Source organism: Sinohyriopsis cumingii, chromosome 5, assembly GCF_028554795.1.
Source record: "Sinohyriopsis cumingii isolate HCF-2022 chromosome 5, ASM2855479v2, whole genome shotgun sequence".
NCBI lineage: Eukaryota > Metazoa > Mollusca > Bivalvia > Unionida > Unionidae > Sinohyriopsis > Sinohyriopsis cumingii.
Genome location: NC_142965.1, coordinates 104,891,494 through 104,919,144, shown reverse-complemented (window position 1 = coordinate 104,919,144; position 27,651 = coordinate 104,891,494). Strand labels below are relative to the sequence as shown.

The following is a 27,651-nucleotide window of genomic DNA, read 5'->3' as shown; positions in this document are numbered from 1 at the left end:
GCAATTAACTAGTGTCTGAGAACTGATGATGGGTGTATCAAACTAAATGTCAGCACCTGTTGGGTAATGAATGGGATCCCAATTGGCTCTCTAGTTGTAAAACAATTCAGAAGGGTAAGGACTGGATAAAATCCAATTACTCACGTTAGATATGCTATATGTGATTCATGCAATGCCCAGTGCTTTACATTTTAACTGCTAATATCTAGCAGTAAATGTAAACATATGGCTTATTAAATGGGTTAGTATTATAAGCTGCCTGAAGTAAATCCTTGAATGTATTGCTATAACACTAAAATGGTCAGTGAAACAGACTTGGACTTTGATGAAGTAGGCAATTCCATGGAACACAATTATGAAACTGAAAGTAATAATGCTTTAGGAACCTCATTAATGGAAAATTATGTGTGGCAGGATAATGCTATATCCAAAAGTATTGAAGTTCTGGGTACAGCACTTATTGCCAAATTGGGAAGTTCTTTGCAAGAAGATCTGTCAAAAAGTCATGATGCTTCAGATACATCAGTTGCAGAGGAACACAACACTTTTCAAGATGACAACATGACCAAGATGATGATGTATTTGGATAATCAATAACTTCTACAAAACCAGCATATTCAAGAAGTTGCTTCATGGATATCCAGATGGAAAACCCATTTACTGAAGGTATCAAGGTATGTAGCATCTTAAATGTTATGCCACAAAATATTTATAAACCTTAAAATAAATGCAATGTATTTGAGGATTTTATCTATTCTGCTTGTAATTAATTGTAATATCTACCATTTTTATTTCTTCAGATGTAGCAGTTTGCAGTTACATTATTTTATATGATTCTTCAATATCCTACTGCTGATTAAAATTTAGTATAATTTATTGTTTAACCAGGTGGTGTGGAACAATACGTTTTGTAGATGTAGGTATGTGTAGTATTTTTACAGTTCTTATTGTGCCATTAATATAAGCACATCACAGCAATACAGAAATAAATGTTAGTTTGTTGATGTAGCTTCCAATTCTAGCATGCAATTTAAGCCTCAAAACGGGGAGAGTGACACAAATGAATGCACTTATCCACTTAAATGTTCATTTCATCATATAAAGATGTTCATGATCTTAGTTATCCTTAGTTTTCATGTGACATCAAATGTATGCAAGTTGCCGAGTGGTCGTAAGCGCTCTCCGTTACGGATCACTGCCATCTCACCCATGTCTGTGTGGGTTCAAGTCTTGGATTCGGCTAATGTGGGTATGTGTGAAAGCTTGCCAGTAGCTTCTTGTGGGTCGGTAGTTCTTACCGGGGTTTTTCCGGGTTCTTCCTCCACCATTAATACTGGCCAACATGTATAGCCTTTCATGTGCTGAAAAATGGCATTAAACCCAACAACAAATGTATGCACTTTATCCAGAATTGCATTTTAGCAAGAAATATGTTTGTTAATTAGTTATGACATTATTTGCAGCTGGAAGAGAGGGCATGTGGTGATGCTCAGAGTTTTAGTGTCATTTAAAAAAGCCGAAACAATTCTAATTTTCTTGTATTTTGAAGACAAAATGTTCATTGTTGAATCATTATAGCTATAAAGTGTGTTTTACTGATATTTATGTTCTTGTACCAAAACATGAAGTAAAATAAAAGAACAAAAAACAAATTTAAACTTATACATTTTATAACAATTTAACTCTAAAGCCTACGATTTAAGCATATAAATCTATGATTTAAGCATATATAATTACACCTTTGATGATACATGCAAATCGAATAAGAGCAAACAATTAAGAACTTACAGTAACTCCAAGCTGCTGGGAAAAGCTATGCAAAATGTAACAACATGCTTACAGAAGGCAAAACAATGTGTGAATTACTTTCTAAAAATGATAACAGAAACTGATATAAAACAAGCAAGATATTGATACTGAACAATTGTTTTGAAAGCAGAGTTGAGTGCTTGTTTTGACAAAATAGCTGATGGGAAGGACAAAAAAGGAATGTTTCTTATTTTACTGATGGTGGAAAACGTGTGTGTATGTATGTATGTGTGATTTGGATTTTTAACATAGCTTTAACACTTTTTCAGTCATATCGCTACGATGTCTGGAGAGTGACAGTTTATAGTGATGTTTAGCACTGGGGCATCATGCCACAGACATGTTGCATGATGTCCCCACCCAGTCACAGTAACCTGGCATGCAGGCTGACCAGTCGCAACACTAACATCTTTATGCTGATCGCCAAGCAAGGCAGATGTTAGTACCATACCATATTTGTAAGTCTTTGGTATGACTCGACCGGGGATCGAACCCATGACCTCCCGTATACAAGGCAGATGCTCTAACCACTAGACCACCAGAGCGGTTGATGGAAAGCGTGTTTGTGGATTTGCTTCAGATGTTTGTATAGGATTGACAAACATTTCTATTACAAATACATAAAGAAATCTAAGGGTGGCACAATTTCAGCTGGATACAGAAAAGAGAGTGGTAAAGGACAAGGAAGAGAACATGCAATATCTTGGCTTCAGGATTATGCATACCACCATGCTGACAGAATGACAGTTAATGGTGATATGATGCTGCCTTACAAATCTAAAAAATTAACAATATACGAGCAGAATCTGCATGAAAAAAACAACTGATCCATGCAGTTAGTCGGTCAACATTTTTGGACATGTGGAATCAAAGTTTTCATCACCTGAAGTTAAAACAGGTTTGGAAATTTTCTTAGACCATGATTTAATTAACTTGACTTGTTGTATAATTGCCATAGTTCATATGCAGATTATGTGATAAATCATCACTGCAATGACTCTAACTCTCACATATAATGTTCATCATGAGAGTATGGACATTACTGTCCATGTGAAATCTGAAGTCTATTGGCCTTAATATCAAGTGTTGTTTTGCAATTGCATGCAGATTAATGTTTATCATTACTACAAAGTAGTCAGGAACTTGACACAATCTTTCAACTTCTGGTCTAACAGATACTGAATGTAAATTATTAAATCAAATAATTTAATATTAAATCGATCAAGACCATCTTGAAAATATTCTCACTACTAAATATTACAAAATATTTTAGAAGTTTTTATTCAGTTTTCATAATAAATGTATTATTCTGCTTTTTGTAAAGGCAGATATTATATGATCCTGCCAAGACATTAAGAGGTTAGTGTTAAGACTGCTTGATCTGGTGTCAGGATAATGTGACTGGGTGGGACATCATGCCCCAACATATATAAACTGCCACACTGTGGGCATTGTAGCGATATGACTGAAAAATGGTTAAAGCTACTTTAAAAGTCCAAATCACACACAGACATTTACGATCCAGCCTGTCAATCCATCTATATGTATGCTGATACATACATACTTAATGTAGGTTCTTAAGAAATGCAGGTGGAGATCTGAAAGATGGCATACGTAATAGGCTTCATAACTACACACTTGGGTCTTCCCATTCTCCAGTGATGCCCTTGGGTAAGCTCCTGGAAGCTGTTGAGAGCACCCTATAACCATATATTGTTTTAAAGGTCATATTGTATGCTATGTGCATGGTGGATCAAAATAGCATTAACAAAATTTCCATGCTAGTGTCTGCAATGTTTTCAAATAAATTAATTTATCTTTTCAGAAAACTGATGAGGACAAAATTCTGTATTAGTGGAGACAACAACTCTATGCGTAGGCTATATGTTGAAAAGAGATCGATGGAAGAGCAGAACAGAATTTATATGAAACTAACAGCCTCCTAAGGAAAGAATTATCCAAATATCTGCCTTATATGGAAGAACTACCAGAAATAACAGCATGAGATGCTAGTGACATTTTAATTCTATTACATGAGAAAGAAATTGTGCATTACATTACTGTTGAAAATATCTATATTTCATGATGATTAAAATGTTGTGTACAAGTACTTCAATATACTGAATATCTTCTAAGTTCTATAAATAGCAACTTCGACAATCTAAACTAGACTGTATTATTACTGGCCATACTATTAAACCAGGCTTGTTGATGACAGCTTCAGAACAATGCAGTCTCCTAGGAACAACATTTTTACAAAAGGATTTCAAGTATAACAATGTAGAAATGCTACATTTGCAAGTAATATTATGTCATCAGAGAGCAATGTAGTATTGTTACTACATCAGGTTTGGAAATCACAAAACCAGTGCCCTAGAAATAGGGTATTGTTACTATATGGGTTTGCTGAAGAGCTATGTAGTATTGTTACTACATCAGGTTTGGAAATCACAAAATCAGTGCCCTAGAAATAGGGTATTGTTACTACATGTGTTTGGGGGGTAGCTATGTAGTATTGTTACTACATCTGGCTTGGAAATCACAAAATCAGTGCCCTAGAAATAGGGTATTGTTACTAAATGGGTTTGAGGGAGAGCTATGTAGTATTGTTACTACATCTGACTTGGAAATCACAAAACCAGTGCCCTAGAAATAGGGTATTGTTACTACATGGGTTTGGGGGAAGGCTATGTAGTATTGTTACAACATTAGATTATGAAGAAAACAAATCAGTGCCTAGAAATAGGGTATTGTTACTACATGTGTTTGAGGGAAGGCTATATAGTATTGTTACTACATCAGATTTTGAAGAAGACAAATCAGTGCCTAGAAATAGGGTATTGTTACTACATGGGTTTGGTGGAGAGCTATGTAGTATTGTTACTACATCTGGCTTGGAAATCACAAAACCAGTGCCCTAGAAATAGGGTATTGTTACTACAAGGGTTTGGGGGAAGGCTATGTAGTATTGTTACTACATCAGATTTTGAAGAAAACAAATCAGTGTGTAGAAATAGAGTATTGTTACTACGTGTGTTTGGAGGAAGGCTATGTAGTATTGTTACGACATCAGATTTTGAAGAAAACAAATCAGTGCCTAGAAATAAGGTATTGTTACTACATGGGTTTGGTGGAAGGCTATGTAGTATTGTTACTCCATCAGAGTTTGAAGAAAACAAATCAATGCCTAGAAATAGGGTATTGTTACTACATGGGTTTGGTGGAGAGCTATGTAGTATTGTTGCTACATCAGGTTTTAGAGATCACAAAATCAGTGGTGGGAAATAGGGTATTGTTAATGCATATGTTTGGGAATTAACCATGTAGTATTGTTACTGGTATGTTTACTAGTATAACATGATTCACTTTACAACTTCTTGTGCTTCTTCTTATTAAACTTGATATTGTGTGTACAGGGTTTAAAATTCCTTTAAAAAGGACAAGCAAGCAATTCCTTTTTTATTCTGACAGCCATTACATGTATTTAGTTACAGAAGTCATCATGATAAGTACATAAAAGCGCACAAGAGATATGAGGCTGATATGATTAATGAAGGCATAATATTGTATACATTGACACATGCTAAATAAAGTTAAAAAGGAAACTGTCACAGCACAATAACCTTGTTTTAATCACCAATCACTTTAGAAAATGCAAGAATCGATCAGATTTCATTGCTTTTATTTAAGTTGCCGCAAGAGGCCAACTTTATAGGACCAAACAAAAGCTTGAGTTGCTATCCGACCATGACATTAAAGCCTGGCAGCAAGATCAACTAATTGTTGAATAAAGTACAGGTCAGAACTGGCCACTTGCTGATATAAATGATTAGGTGGGAAAATTAAAGCCTGTCGGCAAGATCAACTAATTGTTGAACAAAGTATGGGCCGGAACTGGCAGCTTGTCGACATAAATGACTAGAAAACAAAGGATTTATTCAAGCTGGGACCAAGGGCTTCTGTCAACATGTACGTTTATTTTTTATCTCGATGTCGACATAAGCATGACAATTTTGGTAGTAATAGTAGACCAAGGGACCAGGACTTTGCATTTCTGTCAAATTAGGTGGCTTGTCGACATAAGTGATGTCAATATAAGTAGGTAGGACTGTATAACGATATGTGTTGTCATGGATTTTCACTTTATTACTGTCATCCAACCACAGATTATCAACATTCATTTCCCTTTCTTTTTTGTTGACCAGAGTTTAAAAGGAGATGGACTTCATCTTTAAATTCAAGAGAGAACACACACTAAAATAGATTTATTTGTGCATTGAGAAATTTTTCAAAATGGGAGACATTATGATGTACACGTTTGGTCTAGACAAATCAGGTGATCCTTGACAGGTTCTACAAAACATAAATATTTGTAAATTAAACATAGAATTGTCCCAAAATATAATGACCAGCTTATATGTACTTACAGATAATGCACAGTTTTCTAAATTATGCTCTGCAGATCTGGGTCTATGCAGTTTGCAAATGGATCCAAGTCATATTCACTATCTTGAAGTAGTTATCGGTAAGACTTTTTATACAGTAGACATACACGACTCCCTCCATAACTCATGAACCCACTTATAACATAGGGTTAGGCGTGAATCCCAATTTTTTTAAACCAGAAAATATTTTTAAAATTTATTCCTATTTCTTGAACTTGAAAAACAATCACGATCAAAGTTGGTAACTGAAATCTTGATATATCACTTGTTTTATGGTCGCAAACGGTAGATATGACCTAGAAACTTAATTAAAATTTTGAAATTATCAACTTCTAATAAGAAGTCATATAATTGGTTACATTTTCTTTCCCAAATGACATTTTTAGTACACTGTAATTAAAGATATTCAAGGAAATTTTGATCAATGAAAATGGCATTTATGCCCAATGTAGGCAGTGCATTAATATTCAAGTGCCAATTAAATAATTTTTATTAAGTGGAATTTGTGTTTTAATTCTACCACTTAGATCCACTTAGGTGTAATCATCATAAATGCAATGTGTATTTAAATGTAAAATGTGTCAATCTACCGTAACAGATATGTCACCAAGCATTTCTCTGAGAACCTAATTAAGTGCCGACTGTGTTTTGATAACTGATGTGCAGAAGTATTTATTTTATTTTTGTACTGAATTAAAAGCTGGCCTCCTTTGTATTATTATGTTAATTATTTCTTTTGAATCAAATGAAGGAGGTATTTTACAAAAAGTTAAAATGCACGCAAATCCTACATACTTAAAATCTAGTGGCCTCAGTTGTATGTCAGGTGAACTCAGTCAGTTGATCAATCGAACACTGTTATAAAATGTGTTTTGTATGTAATCTAATTAAACTACCTTAATTTAATCAACTCTTTTATAACTGTGTGAGTAAAGATAGCCAGGCAACCAAGCCAAATGAATACTTTGTAAAAGAAAGAGCCTAGTTTTACAGATATGGACCATTGTGGGCAAGCGATTTTCAGAGAATTTCTGAACTGGCAATTAGAGATTGATAAGAAGTTTCACTTACTTTCAGTGAAATCATGACATCAATAGTGTACGAGTTGAACAATACAAAATTGAGTTTTGACTTAGGCGATTATCTCACAAAACAAATGTTGCTAGTTTTTGAAGAAAAAAAGAATCTTGTTTGGTGGTATATCAACAGATAGTCTAGTTTCCATCTACTTTGACTCTTGACTTGCTAGTGTACTATTTAATTCCAGTCCAGGAACGAGACTAATCTACAAAACAAGAAGCAGTGACATAATACAAATGTTTTCGCATACATCATTGTTGAAACCAGTTGGAATGATCTTTCACATGTTGGAAATTTTGAAAATTAATGTTATTTATACAGAATAATGAACAACTTCATTAGATAAAGCATGTTATTAACAATTATTATTGACTTGATTGTAAAAGGAGGATTCAGTCATTAAACAGCCCAGTTTTCTATCCTGCCTTGGTTTTCTTGATGTATATATGTATCTATTCAATTTTTGGAGGTCCCTCAGTAACTCATTCCCTTGCTTATAGTGCGGTCTATGTTTGTGGACCCTGTTGTGAACATGTTATCGAGGGAGAGGTGTATGTAGGATTGAATCAAACTCATATTGGGTAAGTTTTATCTGAGAAACATACTTTACTAGAAAAATCGGTTTCCAGAATGGTGAGCCATCCGACCAAACTGAGGTAAAGACCTCAAACCCAGATCCTGCATTACAAACTGAGACTGGCACCTCACAGCAAACAGGTAATTTAAGCTCAGACCAAAATGGGACTGACCTAGTCCTGGACCAGGAAGGGTCAAGACTCAGTCCTCAGCAAGGGTCAAGACTCAGTCCACAGCAAGGGTCAAGGCTCAGTCCTCAGCAAGGGTCAAGACTCAGTCCACAGCAAGGGTCAAGGCTCAGTCCTCAGCAAGGGTCAAGACTCAGTCCACAGCAGAAGTCAGGAAAGGGGCTTCCAAAGACTGTTAGGTTTATGGATAAACCAGAGGTCAGAGTTCTAGGAAATGAAAATATTCAAATGATGAAGGTATTTGTCATGCTCATTAGGTTGGCTGCTGTTCCATAACAATTTGATTTGCTAACAGGAATGTCATTGATTTTGCTAATATGTTTGGAAATTTTAACCGTTTGGCTTAAGATGGAATGTTTTCAATTTATATTGGATTTCAACTATTCTAAAACATTTGCTGTCTAATATTTTGAGTGTGCTAAAATTGTTATATTGTGTTGCAACATCATTGCTTTTCAATTTTTGCCTGTATGTTGTTTTACTAATTATGAATGTCTTTAGGTGAGAGGGTTTCAATTAGTGTTGCTGCATTATTACTTTCTAAGTTTTGCCTGTAGTGCTTTCATTGGGCTTGTATTTGCCTAAACAAGAAAAGTTATTAATAGGTACTGTCCTCATGCTGAAATTATATAAAACCTCTGAAATGCCTATGAAAGAGATCTAGAACAAAGAGACTTTTTTTATATTTTGGAAGTGACCTGGGTAGATTCATTGTCCCAGCTTGTTTGACATAAGACTTTCTGAAAATGTTTACTTCATTTTGGCATGCAAATATGTATGTTCAGTTATTTGGTTTACCAGAGAAGGGCTGCATTGTAGAATTTCCCATTCCAGAACTGACTTGTATTGATCTACTGTCAACACCTGATAATCCTGAAATTGTTCAATTAGACAAGTCCAGTATTTTCATAGTCACTATTAATTAGGTCCAATATTTCACACAGTTTTGTAGAAGCTGCAATTATTGCTCTTATAATTAATCCACTTTAAGTAAAGTATAGTGGTTAAAGTTAGTTTATACATAAGCTAGGCTCAAACAAAGGAGTGATTACATTGTTTTTCAATTTTGCGTGAATCTTTGCACTTGGAACACATACAATTTTGACAGTGCTTACTAACTGACCTATCACCACTTGTCAATCATGCTTATCAATCAACCAGTCAGCAAGTGTAAATTAGATACACCTACAGGCATTGCTTTTGTCTGCCATTTTTTCCGACAAGCTGCTTGTGCCATTAATGAATTGACTATGATAAGTATTTACAATTTTTGCAATGATTTTTTTTATTTATTGATCAAAAAGATTATAATCATCCAATATTAAGAATGCATTTACATGTTTCCATCAATATACATCATTGGTAAAAATTTGATCTGATGAACACAGTAGAACTTTAAATTAATACATTCAGCAGTTTACTTCTAAACAGTAATTATTTAGGATGTTGTCATTAATTTTTAACTCATTTACTTTCAAGGCAGCATAAACATAAGTCATATATAATTAATGATGATAAAATTATATACTAAATGCATTTAGCATCATATAGAGCAAATTTTCTCTTGATTTTTGTTATGTACTGAAATAAAACACTTAAGTTATTGCTCTATGAGCTTGAACTACAAATATAAATATTGTCTACTGCAGTATAATTTATGCAACTTGTAATGTTACATTTCTAAGAATAATACAAATCATTTTTAATAAACATATCACTTGAACTGAAACATATTTCTTTGCCAAATACTGCATGTTTGATGGAGGTTAACAGGTGGTCATGTCACTTGATTTGGTAGGCAAAGCGATCTGTCATCTCAAGTAAGGTCAATTACATTGAGCCGGTCTCGTGTTTTTTTAACATGTGAAATAACATCATCCAAATGGATGGGGATCTGAGTTGATTTCTCCCACTCTTAAGCCATGATTGTCAGAAAGTAATTGATGATGCAACTTTATGCACTGTGTTTTGAGGAGTAGATCATACATATGTAATTATTTGTAATTAAATTCTCCTTAATATGTAATAGGATTCATAGAAAACTTATTTCACACAATTTATGAAGAGCCGTCACTTTGCCATGGCTGTTGATATATTGTGTAATTGATTTTTAGGCTTCATGATATGAGGTCACAACAGTAGCAAGATGTGAATGGTTTGTTCATAAATTGCTTTTAAAACATTTCAGCTACTTGAAGAGGATGTTGAGCCATTGGAACAACAATAATAACAATAATAATTAATAGGGTCTGCAATATAAATAATGGTTGTGATGTATCTTTTCCTTGCTGTCATTATTTTAAATAGCATGTATTGTTTTAATTCATTTTGTAAACCATATTATACCCTTGTATGAATTCACATATATATTTTGCCAATGTGGGTGATAGAAGCTCTTTACCATCATATTTATAATGCATGAATGTAGATGCCACAATGGAGAGGAAAACCATAGGCAGTTTAATAGTTAATTTCCTTTATTGAGAGTGGTCCTGATTATAAATCAAATACATATTTAAGGAAGAGAGAGTTACATATTTTATCTGTATAAATTTTAACAGGGCTGAAACTGACTCTTACAGTATTACCTGTTTGGTTACTACCCAGCACTTTCATGCATATGTTTATTTCTTGATTTTATTTAAACAGGCAGATGCTTCAAAAATCAACACTGTCGGGATGAACATAGAGGCTGAACTGATGAAGGCACATCGGCATGCAATAGTTCATGTCACTTTCATTGACAAGCTTAATGTCATGGTCACCGTGGATCAGCAGGGCTTCATCTTCAAATGGCAGTATGAACAGTGAGTAGACATAATTGGTGGTGGGGAAATTAATTGCTTTTGCAAAGCTTAAACCATACAGTCATTTATTGAAATTTTTGAATTAGTAGAATAAGGACAATTGTAATGAAAGTTCGCTATACAAGAAAATCAATAGTCTGAATGATTGATTTTTCTTCTATAGCTAGGTATCTCAACTGTGTTGAACAGTTTACCATAAGTTGTAAATTTTAAAATCATGATATATACCTATTACAAACATTCATAATATATACCTATTACAAACATACATAGTATATCCTCCAACAATTCTAAGCATGGCGATTGAAAATATTACTACTACTACTACTAATACTACTACTTCTACTAGTACTCAGAAGTAGAACAACCAAGACGGCAAGAGTGTCAGCTGGCTTTACTTCTTGGCCTTGGTAGTTTTCAAAATATGTTTGATACTCATCTTAAAGAGTACATGGAGGCAGTATTGCTGTCTTTGACAAGACTGTCTTTCAGATTAATGAATTATTAAAAAATGTTGGTCTTGATATCAAAATCCATTTGAAATTTTGTTGTCGAAACAGAACTAGTTTAAAGATTCAAAACGATCAGCAGACAGTGCCATTGGATCGACATTTCGTAAAATTCTTGCTGCATAATTCAGAAGTTTGATTTTATTATTAATATTCCTTTCCAGATTAGTTTGTTATCAGCATATACTCCTAGGAGAAATTCATTATTCTACGTTAGAGATGTATACTCATATATGTGTGTGTGTGTGTGTGTGTATATATATATATATATATATATATATATATATATATATATATATATATATATATATTCCAATGTCTTGACACCATTTACTGACATGATTAAGATCACACTATCTGTTCTTTGATAGCATCACTGTTTTGTCCCGATGTGTAGAATGTTGCATTACTGGCATACAATTCAGTTTCAGTGTATTCTCTATGTAGCAGTAGGTCATTTGTTTATATAAGAAATAGAATATGTCCTAGGATTGAGCCCTGATGCACATCATACTTTATTCAACCAGTACTTGATAGAATACTGTTTAGTTGTACTTGCTGGCTTCTGTCAAAAAGTTAAGATTATATGCTGGAAATGGTTTTTGCACTGAAATCATAATAAACTTGCTTTCTGATCAGCTTGTTATCATCATCAGGGGTAACTTTGAACTGCTTTAATAATGAAGGCTTAAATATAAACAATAACATTAGATATGGTCATGTTTATAGACGATGTGCTGAACAGCACAGGACACTGGATTGCATATTTCACTGAAGCAGATGGAGAGAATTATATATATGTATGTATACTCTTTACTTACCATCAATGTTTGGCTGCATTAAACGTGACACAGAAAACAAACATGACCATTAGAACCATCATTTTTTTTTTACAAACATTTCAAAATGTGAGATTTGACCTGTAAGTTTGAGTTTGGAAGAAATGCTTTGAAATTCTTAATACACATTTAGATTGAATAACTTTATGGAAATTACAGTTTATTTGCTTAATTTCAGCTTTTTTTAAGAATAGTCCTCATAGGTCATTACTGTCTGGTTATATTATCTTTTTATGTTGATGTACTGATTGACCTTTATTTTTGTAGGAGGTATCTTTCTACATTTGGATGGTATACCCCAGCAAGAAAATACAAGCTAGATATGTCAAAAATAATGTTCAGGCAGACAGTTGATGATATTCCTAATGTAAGTTGTCTACACCTATCACCCATATTCATAGGGTCTTATGTTACTGCATTGTCCATCTGTCTTTCCAACTTTTGCCCACCCATCCATTTGTCATTTAACCTTTGCTTGTTTGAGAGATATTTGCCATGTTGAAGTAATCAACCCACCCCTTTTAAGGCTGTTATTAATTGATGCATTATATAGTGGCCTTTTACAGGGGACTGGCCCTTGTTAAAGAAGTCTCTGTGAGCAGTGTCCATTACATCTACCTATAACTAAGCAATATGGACTGTATTATTGTCAGGTCCCTGACTCTAACGTCAGTATTATAGACAGGACAAATGCAAGTTTAGTACAATTATCTTTATTTCCATGTCTTGTGTGGTCTCACTTTTAAATTATTTTTTGGTCCATATATACGTCATATTATAGCCATATTGTAAGGAAAAAGAAGTACTAGTAGTAGTAGTAGTGATTGTTGCCCCTTTTTGTAAATTTGTCTCAGGTCTAAAATACAGCAGTTTAACAGATTTCATGTTCCTACAGAGTATTTTCTAGTATTCCGTAATTGCTTATTATAATCTTGAAACTTTTTAAACTGGACACAAGAACCAGTTACTTCATTTATTGGTGTCAAAATATCAGGCAGCCACTAATTTCTAATGCTAGTAGTACTTAGTGATAAACAGTTAGTGATTTTCACTAGTCAGCTAGTCAATTGTATCCAAGTTAATAGACTAGTTGTGTATATTTGTATCAGCACATCTGCAACTGTTACCCACCCCCCTATTTGGGCCCCCAATCCAAAGAAAGCTACTGCCAGACTGAGCACATAAACTCCGAAAAGATGCATAAAAGATTCTCATTCAGCCACCTGTCATATTAGGATTGGGGGTAGGGTGAGGTTGTAAAAGTGGGAGGCTTAAATATAAAACAGTTGGATATTTGTGATTAATTTCATCTCTAGTTTAATAATATAAACTTCAGTTTAATTCATGTATAGAGTTTTACTTTAATCATTGTATTTTTATTCTTTAAAACCTACTTTTTATCATATCAGGTTGTGTTTACTGACAAACCCAATCCGGCAGCAGAGAAAGCACAAACAGCACAGCAAATAGCATCTCAGAGAAATACAGGTAAGGACAGTTGGAAACTTTTGATAAATGTCACTTTGCTGCAAAAATGTCAAAATAGGTTATTTTTAAAATTGACCTAAAATACAACTATTTTTCTGTGGAAAGAATAAAGTTTCCTTTCCTAAATCTGAAAGATAAGCAGCAAATTCTGAAATTTTACTTTTTTTTCTGCAAAGCCACAAAAATGTATTCCAGTATTGCCACTTGTCCTGAATGGATGCTCATATGGACACAAAGTCATCCCTAAAAGACTTCTTGCGATGTTGACCTGGTCCTACATGACAATGGTGCTGATCTGCTATCCAATATAGCACAATGTTAAAAATTGTATTATTGCTATTTCTACTGAATGGATGGCCATACTGATAATAGTGTGTTCACAAAGACACTTTATAAGATGTCTTGTTGGACCTAAATGGCAATGGTGTGGAACTAATGTTCAGTGTGGCTACCATCTCCAAAATCATATTATCAATGCTCATTTTGAAGTGATAGATATATGGACTAAAGTTTTTAACCAAAAGTCTTAGTATAATATCTAGTTGATAGTATGTGAAAATGGTGCATTTCTAAAATCCAGCATTTCCACTAAGATGGTAACTTGAAAAAACTTGTTAGAGTTATTTCTCTTGATTGGATGGTTTTTCATGGACAAGTTGTTTTCTCTATGATACTTTTTTCTGTACTTAGTTACTCATAAATGAAAATGATGCTGATGTGACCTCGCAGATTGTGAAAAATATTTAAATCTTTACTCCTGAATGGATAGCTATATTGACAGATTTTTCTTTCATGTGGTGTATATTGTTTCTATATTGAATAGAAGGTGATCAAAAGCTCCAAAGTTACAGCCCTGATGACTCTTTGAAAATTTTTGTAAGGCTACATCCTCTGAAAGCATTGTGATATTGGCATAAGGCTTTTACTTAAATACTATTGCAATATATAGCTGGATTTTAATTAAGATGGCGATCATTTTCTTTCAGCATGGTATCATAATGCATACATCACAAATTATATGATCACTACTCCTTTTGCCTGAATGGCGGGACTGACAGTACTTCTTGATGTATATAATAGGTTCCAAAGAAAATGGTGCAGACTACGAGATCTTTTATGATGGAGTTTGAGAGCCAGACTTAATTGACCTTGTTGTCAAGTCAAAGGTTATTGCTTTATTTTTGCAATTTTCTACTTGTGTATGAATAAATTCATCTTTACCAGACTTTGTATTAAGTTGTTTTCTGATGAATAAGTGGATAGTCAGCTCTCAGACATTGACTTTAAGATCAAAGATCTTAGCACAGTTGTGTACTGGCTTGTGAGCATAATAATACAAACCAGTACGAATGAATTTGTTATCAAATCCATTTTGTGAATAAATCTGACAAATACACTGAATGATTCCATTTCAATGGCTTGCATACATGCCAAGTCACTAAACAGTGATGTAGGATTTTGTTTTTGAAAATTGATAGCATTTGGTTATTGACAGTGTTGTGTATTGCATATACTGGTACTTTGAGAACATGTTCACTCAAATATATAAGAAATATTTTGAGTCAGAATTGGTTTGTTGGAGTCTCCCAAGCATCAGAGATAGTTCAATCTCAGCAGCTAAGAAGAATAAAATGATAGTAGGAACGGATTCACCATGGATTCTGGGAAATTCATTTTAACCAGTAGAATATGAATCCATTCAAAGGGGCTCTTGCTTAAGTTAGGTATATAATTATGTCATTCAACTTTTTCCTAGTCTTTGAGACAGGATAAAGAGAAATGTACTTCCATCCATTAATCTGTACTTCTGTCTGTCCAGGCATCACATTTTATTATCAGATTTGGACCAGATTTGTAGAGAAGTTTCATCTCAATAACAGCTTGGATGAGTTTATTTATGACCCTATTCTGCATATTGTTTGAGTCATAGCCATTGATTATAAGACCATTGCTAATGCACAAACATGTGGACAGTCAAACATCCCCATTTTTCATTTGATTAACTGATTAAAACCAAAATCTACCATGAAGCTTCATCACAGCATGAGTTTAGAAATTGGATTTGTATTTCTAAGAATTATTGCGCAAGGTTAACTTGTTACGGTCATCTGGTTGAGTTATGAGCACTCCAGAGTTCACACCTTTTATTTGATTTCAGTCCAACACACAGTTAAACTTAAGAGCAAACTTGAGTTTAAGTATGATCTGATTTTAACTATATGCTCAACTTAGAATAGGCATTACAATGATGTATGAACACTGCAGCATTCAAACTTTTTGTTGATTTTAAAAACATTGGCTGTGAAGCTTTACTTCAACATTGTCTCAGGGGAGTTCAGTGATGTGTAGATTTTTACTATTTCTTACAGAGTCATGGCTCAAGATCAACTTTGAATCAGCATCTGTATGGCATGGGAACACAAGCATTTACTCTTTTTGTTTGATTTTATTTGCAATGAAGCTTGAGAGCAACAATATCATGGATGAGTATGAAGATGACCTTTTATGGAGCTGCATTTACAGAATTATGGCCCCTGAAATACTTAACATGGACTTTCCAACATTCATATTTACATACTGAGATGAATTTGATGATCTGATTTGGACCATATTTTACAAGTTATGGCCCTTGATTGAGTTAGACATTTTTAATGGCATGTGACAACTATTTCATATGCTTGTGCTTTCAGTCATATTAATGTTGATGCTTTTTATTTAGCAGGGTATTAGATATCAATTTCAAGAAAGATTATATGTTTTGCTGAGTAATTGCCCTTGATTGACTCAATACTACATTAAGTTTTCATTCCTAACAGTGGGAGGTGGTTAGGAACAATGGCCATGTTAGTGGCAGTTTATTTTATCAGAAATGTGTTTAGCGCAACAGAAAGTGAATTTGCATAATAATGAAGCAATCAATAAACCTGATAAGACAAAAATAATGTCATAGCTGACAAGTTTGTGTACACTTCATTTTCAGGTTTGTATATCATATTATTCTAATTAAAACTTTTTATTCAGAAGAAATCTTTTAAATATTGATTTGTTGTTTCAGTGCAGAGGACTATAGAGAACATGCAGCTGAGTGACCCCTGGCATGTGACAGAACTGGAGGGTCTAACTGTGAGTATAAATTGATTAAGGATTTTACATAAGTGCTCATTTTATTTTAGTAATAATTTATATCTTTTGCAAGCCTTGGAAAATAAAAGAATAAATCCATTTAACAATTTTTTTAAAAAATTTATTTTAAAAACTAGAGAAAATGTAAGATTCTGCTTGCAGATCTTGAACGAATTGTGTTCCTCAAAAAATGCATTTCAAGTACATCTCAGAAATGCGTTTTGCCAGCAGTTGCATCTTATCATTTGTTGTCTCAGTTTTGACCATAATTGTGTTTTAAGTAAAATCTCAGAATTTATAAGTCATTATCTCATCATTTAATAGTTACATGCTTTTTCATCTACAGTCATCTGTAGTGTACATTTTGAATGCATTTACAAAAGTTTTTTAAAATAATCTGAGAAAATGACTAGGAATGTTAATTTCTGGGCTTGCTACAGTCATCAGAAGTAAAATATTACATGTATTGACGGGGTCCCAAGTGGCCGAGTGGTCTAAAGCACTCTCCATTACAGATCACTGCCATCTAACCTCTATCTGCTTAGGTTCGAGTCTCGGATTCGGCCAATGTGGTTATGTGAAAAAGCTTGCCAGTAGCTTCTCGAGGGTTGGTGGTTCTTTCCATGGTTTTCCCAGGTTCTTCCTCCACCATTAATACTGGCTGCCATATATAGCCTATCGTGTGCTGAAAAATGGTTTTAAACCCTACAACAACAACAACAACAAGAACATGTATTGACTATTCAGACTATTTCATTTTTATCTTTGCTTATAATATTGTAGTTTTTATTTCTTTTTAATTCAAGATTTTGTACAAATATTTGCATTATTTTTCAAAACTAAGGCTACAATAGAATGTCACAGTTATTTATACAGTTAATTAAACTAACTGATGATTGTCAGAATTTGCAACTTTGCTGTTTATGTGTTTAAATTAATTTAAGGTATATAAAATGAAATTAGTTGTACATGTGCTTTATATTTTTTGTATTTATTTGCTGTCAGTATCTTCTGTGTTTCCTTCCTATGCATGGGAATGAGAGAAGACATGATTATAAATGGTTATAAAGCTGAATATATTTACCAAAGTGAAAAGTTAAACATTTTGAGAGAAAATTGCACCATTAAGATGCAGCCAAAATATGCATAAAATGAATATAGTATGAAAAAAAGTGTTCAGCAGGACCCAGTCTTACCTGCATCCATGTTTTCATGTATTCTCATGTCAAAACGTTTGTGCAAAATTTTAAATATTTTTTCATGTTGCTTTTTTTTGAAGCCCCTACAAAATAATACATTTGTCTAACCATGCTAATGCAGGTGAGACAATAACATATTCTCAAATCCACAGTGAGATTACTGTTAGTGACAGTGTTAAACTATGATGTATAAGAGAGCAGGTGAGACAGTAACATGTGTTCAACTCCACAATGAAGCTACTACCAGTTACATGGTATTAAACTGTCATGTATAAGAGAGAGCAGGTGAGACAGTAACACATTCTCAAATCCACAATAATGTTAGTACCAATAACATATTGAGTAATAAGAGAGTGTGCAGTATAGACAATAATGTGTGCTAAGCTCTGCAGTGAAGTTACTATAAACTCTTATGTATAAGAGAGAGACCAGGTGAGACAATAATGTGCGCCAAATTCCACAATGAATTTATTATAAGCAACATTACATTAAAATGTTGTGTATTAGAAAGAAAGATATGAAGGGTGAGAGAGGTGCACTTGAAGTTCCTTTGCAGTCAATTACATCTACACTGATACTCCTATATGGAATACTTAGAATATGCTTTTTTAAATAAATGTATGAAACGTACATGAACCAGAGGTGCATGGTATTACTGGTATACCAGTTTACTGTGGTATCTTTTTTTGGTGGTATGTACCACAGTACTTTTTCACTTACAGTACTGGAATATCAGTAGTTTCTGCTAGTAAGGAATGGACAGATTATCTTGAGGAAATTTGTTATGACTTTAATATTAACACCATGATATCATTATTCATTGCAAAACAGTTCAAAAATTATCTTTGTGTTACAAAACAGTTGTATCTGTCATATATTAATGGTGAATATTACAAATATAATTCTATTTATGATCCTTTAATTGATTGTTTGTCACTTGTCACCTATGCCAAAGTGGTGGTCAAATGGAATGTTGTGAAATATATTCAGTTCAGATCCAACTTTTGGGAAAATAATTTGGATTAAAAGAAACAAAAACCCACACACATCACATTTTAGTTATTTAATAGCATTGGTGAATATGTTAAGTACATGTATTCCTTGTTATATGACTGAAACATCCTAGGATTTTCAGGAATGCACTTGTTTTCTGTCTGAACTTCATGGAATTTCTCAAGTCCACTAAATATTTTCTCATATGTTTTCTGTGTACTGACCCCTCTGATAAATAACCAGCCAGGATGTCAGCATCCTGCTCAAAGTTTCCATGCCTTTTATATCAGTGGTGTAGTCAGTAAATTGTAGGCTTCATTATCAATGCTTCCTATTGTAGGCTTCATTATCAACACTTCCTGTTTTATCAATAGGTACTCTAATGTCAGCACAATGTCTTTCACAGAATCAGTTATTGTGTAAGTGTATTCATCTAACTTAAGTAACTTTTATATTACAACTTATACAACAATTAACATATGCATAGTAAATTCTTCTACTTTAAGATCCTGGCGTGTTGGGGGGGGGGGCAAGCTGTGAATTTCTTTTGAGCTTAAATGTTTTATTTTATTTTTTTAAAATAGTATCATGAATATAACATGGTGTTATTTTGCTATAAATCAGAGCAAGATATTTTCCTAGCTATTGACAGATGGAAATTAAACAAAAATACATGTCAGGCTCTGCCCCAGATCATTGAATTGTTGGTCACTAATTGAATTGCAGCATACTAATTTACATATTGCAGTATATTCATAAATACCACCATACACCGTTTTTCATGGTATCCAACACTAATGAGCAGTACTCACTTTTGTGTTAATTTTGTGGTACAAAATCAATTAAATGTTCGGTATCAGAAAGAAAGAGCAAATACTTGGTGAAAAGTCAGTAAAAATGGTACAGTATTATGAAGTAAATACCCTTTACTTAAATCAGAAATTCCTGAAGAGTTATTTGCTAATCTCTTGAACAGCTATCATTTAGCGTGTGTATCTAGGTACGTACACATGCAAAAGAATGTAGAAGTCATCCATATCACACCAATTCTTACAGCCGATTTTACTTGGATTTTGTATCATTTTTGCAAAATAATGCCCAAAGTATCTGTTAATGTGTCTATATGTCTCTGTATGTGTGCATCTGTATGTGTGCATGTGTACATGTATGCCTTATAGAAGGAAAGTTTATTAACTGGAGTTTGATTGTAGTTGCCATTCATTTTTGTGCCCACTATCAGTTATTTCATATCCAAAACGGAATTTATTTATGAAATTCACTGTCATTTTGTACTCATTTTAAGAAAGACAGGAATAACAGTTGAGAGAGAGAGAGAGAGAGAGAGAGAGAGAGAGAGGTGGTAACTATAGGATACAAACTTAGAGAGTGAGAGACGTTAACATCAAGGGCCCAGTTCATGTTTATATATTTATTTCTTCTTTTCTTTGAAATCATCAGGTTTAATCAGTTCTTGATCAAAAAATATTGAATGTTTATCAAAGTTTTGAGCTCTTTTGAAGTTATTTGCTGGTGTCAGAGGTTAAACTCTTTACCTATTAGTGTGTTTTTAAATAGCTCTATTTGCAAGTAATTTATCATGGTCATAAAGACCTCAGCATAGCAGAAGAAAGCATTAGTTCGATTTTGTTTTTTGCCTTCTAATTTTATTTTTCAAGAAATTTAAGCAAAACTCATGTGCTGTTTTATGACAGGTGCTGTTTCCAGTGTCACAGTGAGCTGTATAGATTTACTAACAACTTTGTTTATTGTTTACTCTTTGTGGTTTAGCATTCATTGCTTGTAGTTCATTATTAATCTTATTATGGTTATTGTTTATGGTTGACCATTTATTGTATACATCATTTATGGTGGACCATTTATTGTACACATCATTTATGGTGGACTACCATATTTGCTGGCCTATAAAATGATACTTTTTGACCAGAAAATCTTAGCTTCATCTTATACTCTGAATCGACTTATATATGGATTATGTCATTGAATCACTTTATGATATTTTTTGTATGGAAAATAACTCTCCAAGAGTACAAAAAATAATATGTAAAAAATATTTCATTTTGGGGAAGAGATAATGTATGAACAAATATAGGATCCCACAGTGAGTATTTTAAAACTTAACATAGATCAGATGTAATTTTGCTAAAGCAGCATGCAGTTGTAATGTACATTGTTTGTAATATAAGTTGTTTAAATTTAATTACATATATGGGCATTACATTTTTGAAGTTAGAAGATAAATAATCATGACAAAGACATATTTCATGAGTTTTCTTCTTGTACCGAATGATAAAATAATCCGAATGCCACATTGAGAGAGAGAGAGTGAGAGATGTCTTCAACTTACCTGATTTTACTTGTGTACAAGTGCAGTACCACATTCCATTATCAATTAATACCATTAGTTAAGCAATTCCTTCTAATTTTTGTTTCCACTTCCATTATCAAAAGAATCACATGGCTTTGTAGAGGTATTTACATGTTAATTAAATATGCTATGGCTGTTTTCATTCATTTCAATATAACACCTGTTTGAGGTCAAGATTCTGCAGACCAGATCAGATTAGTGAGGCTGCCAATAGGGAAATGAGGCTACCCATGGGTCTTATGAATAATGTACCATATAGTTAAAGGAAATGCCAGGTGGTTACTACTGTAAATTTCATAGCCAGTGACATTTTTTAACTTGCCAATGGAACCGACACTAATTTAAACTACATCTAGCATGAGCAAAGATCAAAAACAATTGCCACTTAAGTACAGGAAGAGTACATGCACTTTAGACAAAATCTTAATTGTTGGGAATCGAGAGGTCATTATACTTGCAAAGAAAATTAGACAGCATGCAAAATGGTCATTCTTGGGATTTAGCCTAATGGAGACTATGGATATAACTATTGTGAATATTTAAACCCTGAATGAGTATGGTATGTATTTTCATAGTTTACATTTACTGTTTCATTAATTAATGATTTCTTTCTTTGACAAAAGCTTCAGCAACATGGGAGCAATAAGTTTTAAAAAAAGAACAAAAATTCCATGAAGAGCTGAACTTTCTCTCTCTCTCTCACTCTCTTTCTCTCTTTCCATCTCTCACATATATTGGGCCATATTTTATTTTGATCACAAGGTGCAAAACAAAAAATGCAATGGAATACATGTGGATCCTTCTCTCTGTATCTTTTCCCCTCTACCCCCATCCCCCACCCTCAGAAAATGCATTTTAGTATTAATGATGCAAAATTTCCCTATTGTTGGTAATATGAAATAGCATACAGTGAGTCTTTTAATATTTATGAAACCATAAGTTATTATAATTTAATTCCACACAGCATCGCAAGTTTTATCCTGTCTGTAATTCAATAAATGTTTGGGTCAGCATAATTATATGTAGCTAAAAGTACATGATACATTTAAAATACTTCTTGTGAAACAAATTAGGTACTTATAGTTATATTTAATGATCCTGACTGGAAAGGTTACCGAGTTACAGGTAGGATAAAAACCATGACGCTGTGTGGAATGAAGTGAAAAACACAATCTGAGGTGTTGATCTGGCCTTGTCTTATACTCAGCATTCACCTATATAAGGATGAAAGATGGAAAATTTGCCAAATTTGCTGATTTGACTTATACTCCGCAATGATTTACAGGCCAGCAAACATGGTAAGTATTTATTATTCCCTTGCAATCAATGGGGATTTTTTGGGGAGGTGGGGAGGATGTGGGTATTTGGAGTCAGCTTTTCTGTCCATCACTCGTTTACTTAATATCTCATGATCCATTTGAGAGATCATCGTGAAACTTTGTTTCCTTTACTATCATGACAGGACATTATGTACAATAAAAATTGATTCCAGTAGATCAGTATTTTCATAATTATTTAAATTATATTACAAATTCATGTCAGCCAAGGCATCACACTCTTGTGTTCTGAATCATTGTAGATATCTTAATGAAATTTCTTGTTTATGTATCATGTACAAGGGGACAATTTAAAATTTTGCTTCAACATTCCAGTAAAACCGTGTTAATTTTGGCTAGCAATTTTGGCTAGTAAGGAATTAGCACTTATGTTCCCTCACATTTCCTGACTTTATTTTAGTTATATTTTGCATAAATGAATATTCCGTGGTTTTTAATTTTAAACTTATGATTATAGGTACAGAACAGTTGAAACATACTTTAAAAACAAAAAAGTGAAATTCCAAGTATTTCATCCCCACAAAACCAAATACTATATCATGAAAGAAGTTTTGAGACTAAAAGCTATGAAGAGATTCATGAATTTATCCAACATTTCAGCTGGAAATGAGGATTTACTTTTCACTAGTACTAATGATTTTTGTGATAACCCTCTAATGTCTCTTTAGATGATTTCAGATGGCATCATGAATGGTACTTGTCAGCATATCTGAAAATATATTAATAAAAATAGCCTGAAATTGGATAATAGTTTATTGTATGGGCTTTAATTAATTCTATATCTTTCTTCTGCAATTAACTCTTTGTTTCATTTACCTTTTCATTACCCCATATGCCAGTGTAGTAAGGCTACTAACATTATATGAGCAAATCATGTTTCTGTGGTATTTGTGATATTGGTTTTGCAAGTCTTTCAGTGTGGAAAGGAATCTCAATAGATGGAAAGATTGTTTTTGAAGTTTCATTAGTTCAAAGTAACTTCAGCAGCAAAAAATGGAGGTTTTGTTTGATAGCTAACACAAGATGGTAACCACTGTAATTCCATACCAAGAATGGTTTGGAATTATTGAGGCTTATTATTAGAGGAACTTTCTATAAATATTTCGTGCTGCTTGCATATATACCTGTTTCTAATAACCAACATTAAGAAAATTAAAGCAGAGTGTTTGTCTAATGAGCTAAGCATGGATGAAGCAAAGTGATCACTTTCTTAACAATGTTGGCCTAAATGTTAAGATTTTGCATTTAGCTCTGTTTCTCTGACAGTAAGGTATATTCAGTCTTAGAACTTGATGGGTGTATTCATTTTAAGGGATGGTACTCACCACAGACTAAAGTAGATCATAATGACCTACATTTCACACAACAATGATTATATCAAGTTTTTGCTTTTAGCTCAGTGTCTCTGACACTGTTGTATGTATGACGTCATGAAATTTGATGCATATTTATTATTTTCAGGTAAAACTCACCAGAGACAAAAGTAGATTGCAGTGACCTACTTTTCTTGCCTTTTTAGATTTTGCAGGTTGTTTGAATTTTGATACACTGGAGCATACAAGGCATCACACACTGCAGAAATTTTGTATGTAGCTGTACACTATCAAGACTGCAGATAATAAATACCCATCTGTTAGTCGTTGTTGTTGTTGTTGTAGGGTTTAACGTCATTTTTTCAGCACATGATAGGCTATACATGGCAGCCAGTATTAATGGTGGAGGAAGAACCTGGGAAAACCCCAGATAGAACCACTGACCCACAAGAAGCTTCTGGCAAGCTTTCTCACATACCTACATTGGCCAAATCCGAGACTCGAACCCATGCAGACAGAAGTGAGATGGCAGTGATCCATAAAGGAGAGTGCTTTAAACCACTCGGCCTCTCTGGGCCTCTTGATCTGTTAGTAACAATTTTATTAATATAAATAAATGCAAGCCATTCTTGCACCATGAATCATTAAAAAGGAAATAGATGAATCACAGCTGACATTTAACACAGAAAAACAAGCCACTCACGATAGATACAGAAGACTAAAACTGTAGTGTAAATTTTCCAGAACCATTGATGGTAACTGAGAGTTTTTGTTCAATAGGGATATAGCATATTGACATTATATTGAGAGAGTTGGTCCATAGGACTATGGGATATTAACATTATAAATATTGAGAGTTTTGGACCATAGGGTTATATAATAAACAGTATAAATAATGAGCATGGGGGGCAATATTAAACTTTCAATAGCTGCCTTGTTTACTTCTGTTAAGAAGATTCACTCTAGTGAAATGCGTACTTTAATTGATTCTTGGTCTCTTTCAGTTGATTATTTTCAATCTTTGTATTTTTGCCACAGACTCAGTATTTTACCCCAAAGGGTCCAGTGTCAGAATCTGGAGCACTGTTTCATATAATTACTCGCCACACAGATACCAATCAGCTTGCCACATACATCACCCAGTTGTATACACCTGTCAAGGTATGTTCTCTTCTACTGCAGTCTATCCTTGTTTATCTGAACATGAATAGATAGGTACAGATTTATTGAGATCAGTTAAATTAACATCATTTATCTAACTGTGGTCATCAGATAATCTGAGATTTTAACGATCTTTTATATGTCTGCCATTAACTCATTCGGCCCCTATCCTGTCTGTAGGCATGATCCTGTTTCTGCATTCATTGGCTGATCCCGCCTGTAGTCGTGAATTGTTTACTGCATTCAGTGGCCGATCCCGTCTCCAGGCGTGATGAATGTGTGTTAGATACAACGTCTCTGATTGGTTAGAAATGGTTTATTCCAAGAACTAAACAACTATTAAACCAATCAGAAATGATTTTACTTTCATTTGTGGAAATTTGAATTGTTCTGAAGCAAAAGACTAAAGTTTGAGAGCGGTTTAACTACATGTGTTCTGTTCATGAAAAATCGTAAATGATGGCGGACGGAAGAGTGATTTTTGATGAGAGCAAAAATGTGGAGTTTCTCGGGTTTGATCTCGAAAGTATTGAGCAAGCTGAGGAAAGATATGTTGAGCAGTTGAATATTTTGTGAGATTTAGATTTGGACGTAGAAGTTTCTGAGATTGAATCGTCCGAAAATGATGATGCCAACAGCGATGATGATGGAATTCTTGCGGATAAACGTTGCGCATAAGTTTGTAAATACTGGATAAATAAGTTGTGAAAAACTTCGACAAATAGGGAAAAAATTACATCAATGTGTCGACAAATTCATTTGAAATAAATGGTGAAAAATTCGTGGATTTTGTTTGGATATAAGAAGAGAAATTAAGGTAAGAGTGAATGCATGTGCACGATGTTTTCAAACAGGTAAAAACTATGGGGCACAAGCAGCTAGACACAGCTTTGTGCTTCTGAGGTATATCAGCAGAGATACTGAAAACAGTGCTGGGGCCAAATGAGTTAAGCACAACATATCTAAAGATATTTTCTGTCCAACCTTACATATTTTTTTCTTTCCTATGTTGTATCTTAACAATAGCTCAATTACTCCACCATCTTTCATTACCAGACATTGTAAAAAGCTTGCATTTGGAACAGGGAAGAAATGTATTGATTACAGGCTTAAAAGTTCAAAAGTCAAGGTCATTGTGACTGGCAGAAGGAACACTGTTACTCAGTTGCTTGACTTGAATACCAGATACCTTGACCAAACTTTGTACACGGCGTGCGTTTGAAATGAGAAAAGCAAGTAATGATTTTGGGGTCCAAATGACAAATTCACATTGAATCTAGTAGGATAAATGTTTCTGCATGATATCTGAAACTACTTATCACCAACTTGAACCAGATTTCATGGCTTGTTTGCATTTTAGACCCAAAAAAATCTATTCATATTGGGTCAAAAGGTCATTGTCAAGGTCACAAAGAATGAAAGAAGGAACAGTGATTTCCATAAAATTATTAATGTTATGTACCACATGGCTTGACTGAATTTTACTGATGGCTTGTATTTGAGATAAGCAAAACACTTGTTGACTTGTAGGGTTCAAAAGTCAAGGTCAGTGGTGTGCCAAGAAGGAAAACAGTTTCCAAAAATAAACTCAAGTGCTATGTTATGAACAATGACTAAGCTTTATGGTTGTGATGTATTTGAGAAAAGAAAGGTTACTGACTTGAAGGTAAATGTGCCAAAAGTTAGTGTTACAGAAAACTTTTCTACAAAATGGCTTGGGGTCTTTGTATTTTTTAGCTTATCCAAATTTTGTGGAAGGCTTTATTACATATACTATTTACTCTATGGCAGGTGTGGTATGTACCATGTATGTGCTCTTTGCTTTAATAAAACTGTACTATACAGAATAAGATATATTCATGAGTATTCTAGTTACTATCTTTTATTACATCAAAAACCTCCATTGTCATTTTCTCAGCCTATGGAACATGAATTGTCCCCTTATGATTACCTCACATGCTAGGTTTATATGGATTGTTTGTTACAGGGGACAATTCAAGTGACAGGCAAAAGGCTGGATAGATTCAGAAGTGTGGATTAGAATAAAACCTTTATAAAGGCAAAGTTAATTGATCACTGATGGTAAAGATTTTATTTTTGTCACCACTTTCAGGTTCCATTTTTCCATCCTTCTGTCTGTACATACTACTTATTATTGGATTTTTTCCCAGAATTTGGTATGCAGCTTGATAGTGATCAGACATTGGCCTCAGCGTTCCAAACCATTGTTTGGTGACCTATAGTCAATGGTTGTCAGAGCCACTCACTTTTGTTTCTGCACAATAACTACTTTTATTACTGTTAGATTTGAATTAAATCTATTATGCATTTTGTGTTGTTGTTTAGCAGATTTATAGCCTCTGATTATCAGACCTGTTGTGTTCTCTTTCCACACAAC

General features: G+C 33.7%; 1 protein-coding gene across 2 annotated transcripts in view; it reads left to right on the top strand.

The window, feature by feature from the left end:
* LOC149799924 (uncharacterized) overlaps nt 1-27,651 on the top strand; it is a 174,868-nt gene that overhangs the window by 115,381 nt on the left and 31,836 nt on the right. The window contains exons 19-24 of one of the 2 annotated variants that reach the window (XM_089959378.1): nt 7,964-8,335; nt 10,748-10,905; nt 12,521-12,620; nt 13,663-13,741; nt 16,797-16,864; nt 25,131-25,253. In XM_089959378.1, coding sequence (XP_089815504.1) covers nt 7,964-8,335; nt 10,748-10,905; nt 12,521-12,620; nt 13,663-13,741; nt 16,797-16,864; nt 25,131-25,253 — 900 coding nt within the window. The remainder of the gene's footprint in view (nt 1-7,963; nt 8,336-10,747; nt 10,906-12,520; nt 12,621-13,662; nt 13,742-16,796; nt 16,865-25,130; nt 25,254-27,651) is intronic. The other variant, XM_089959379.1, reaches the window with a different exon arrangement.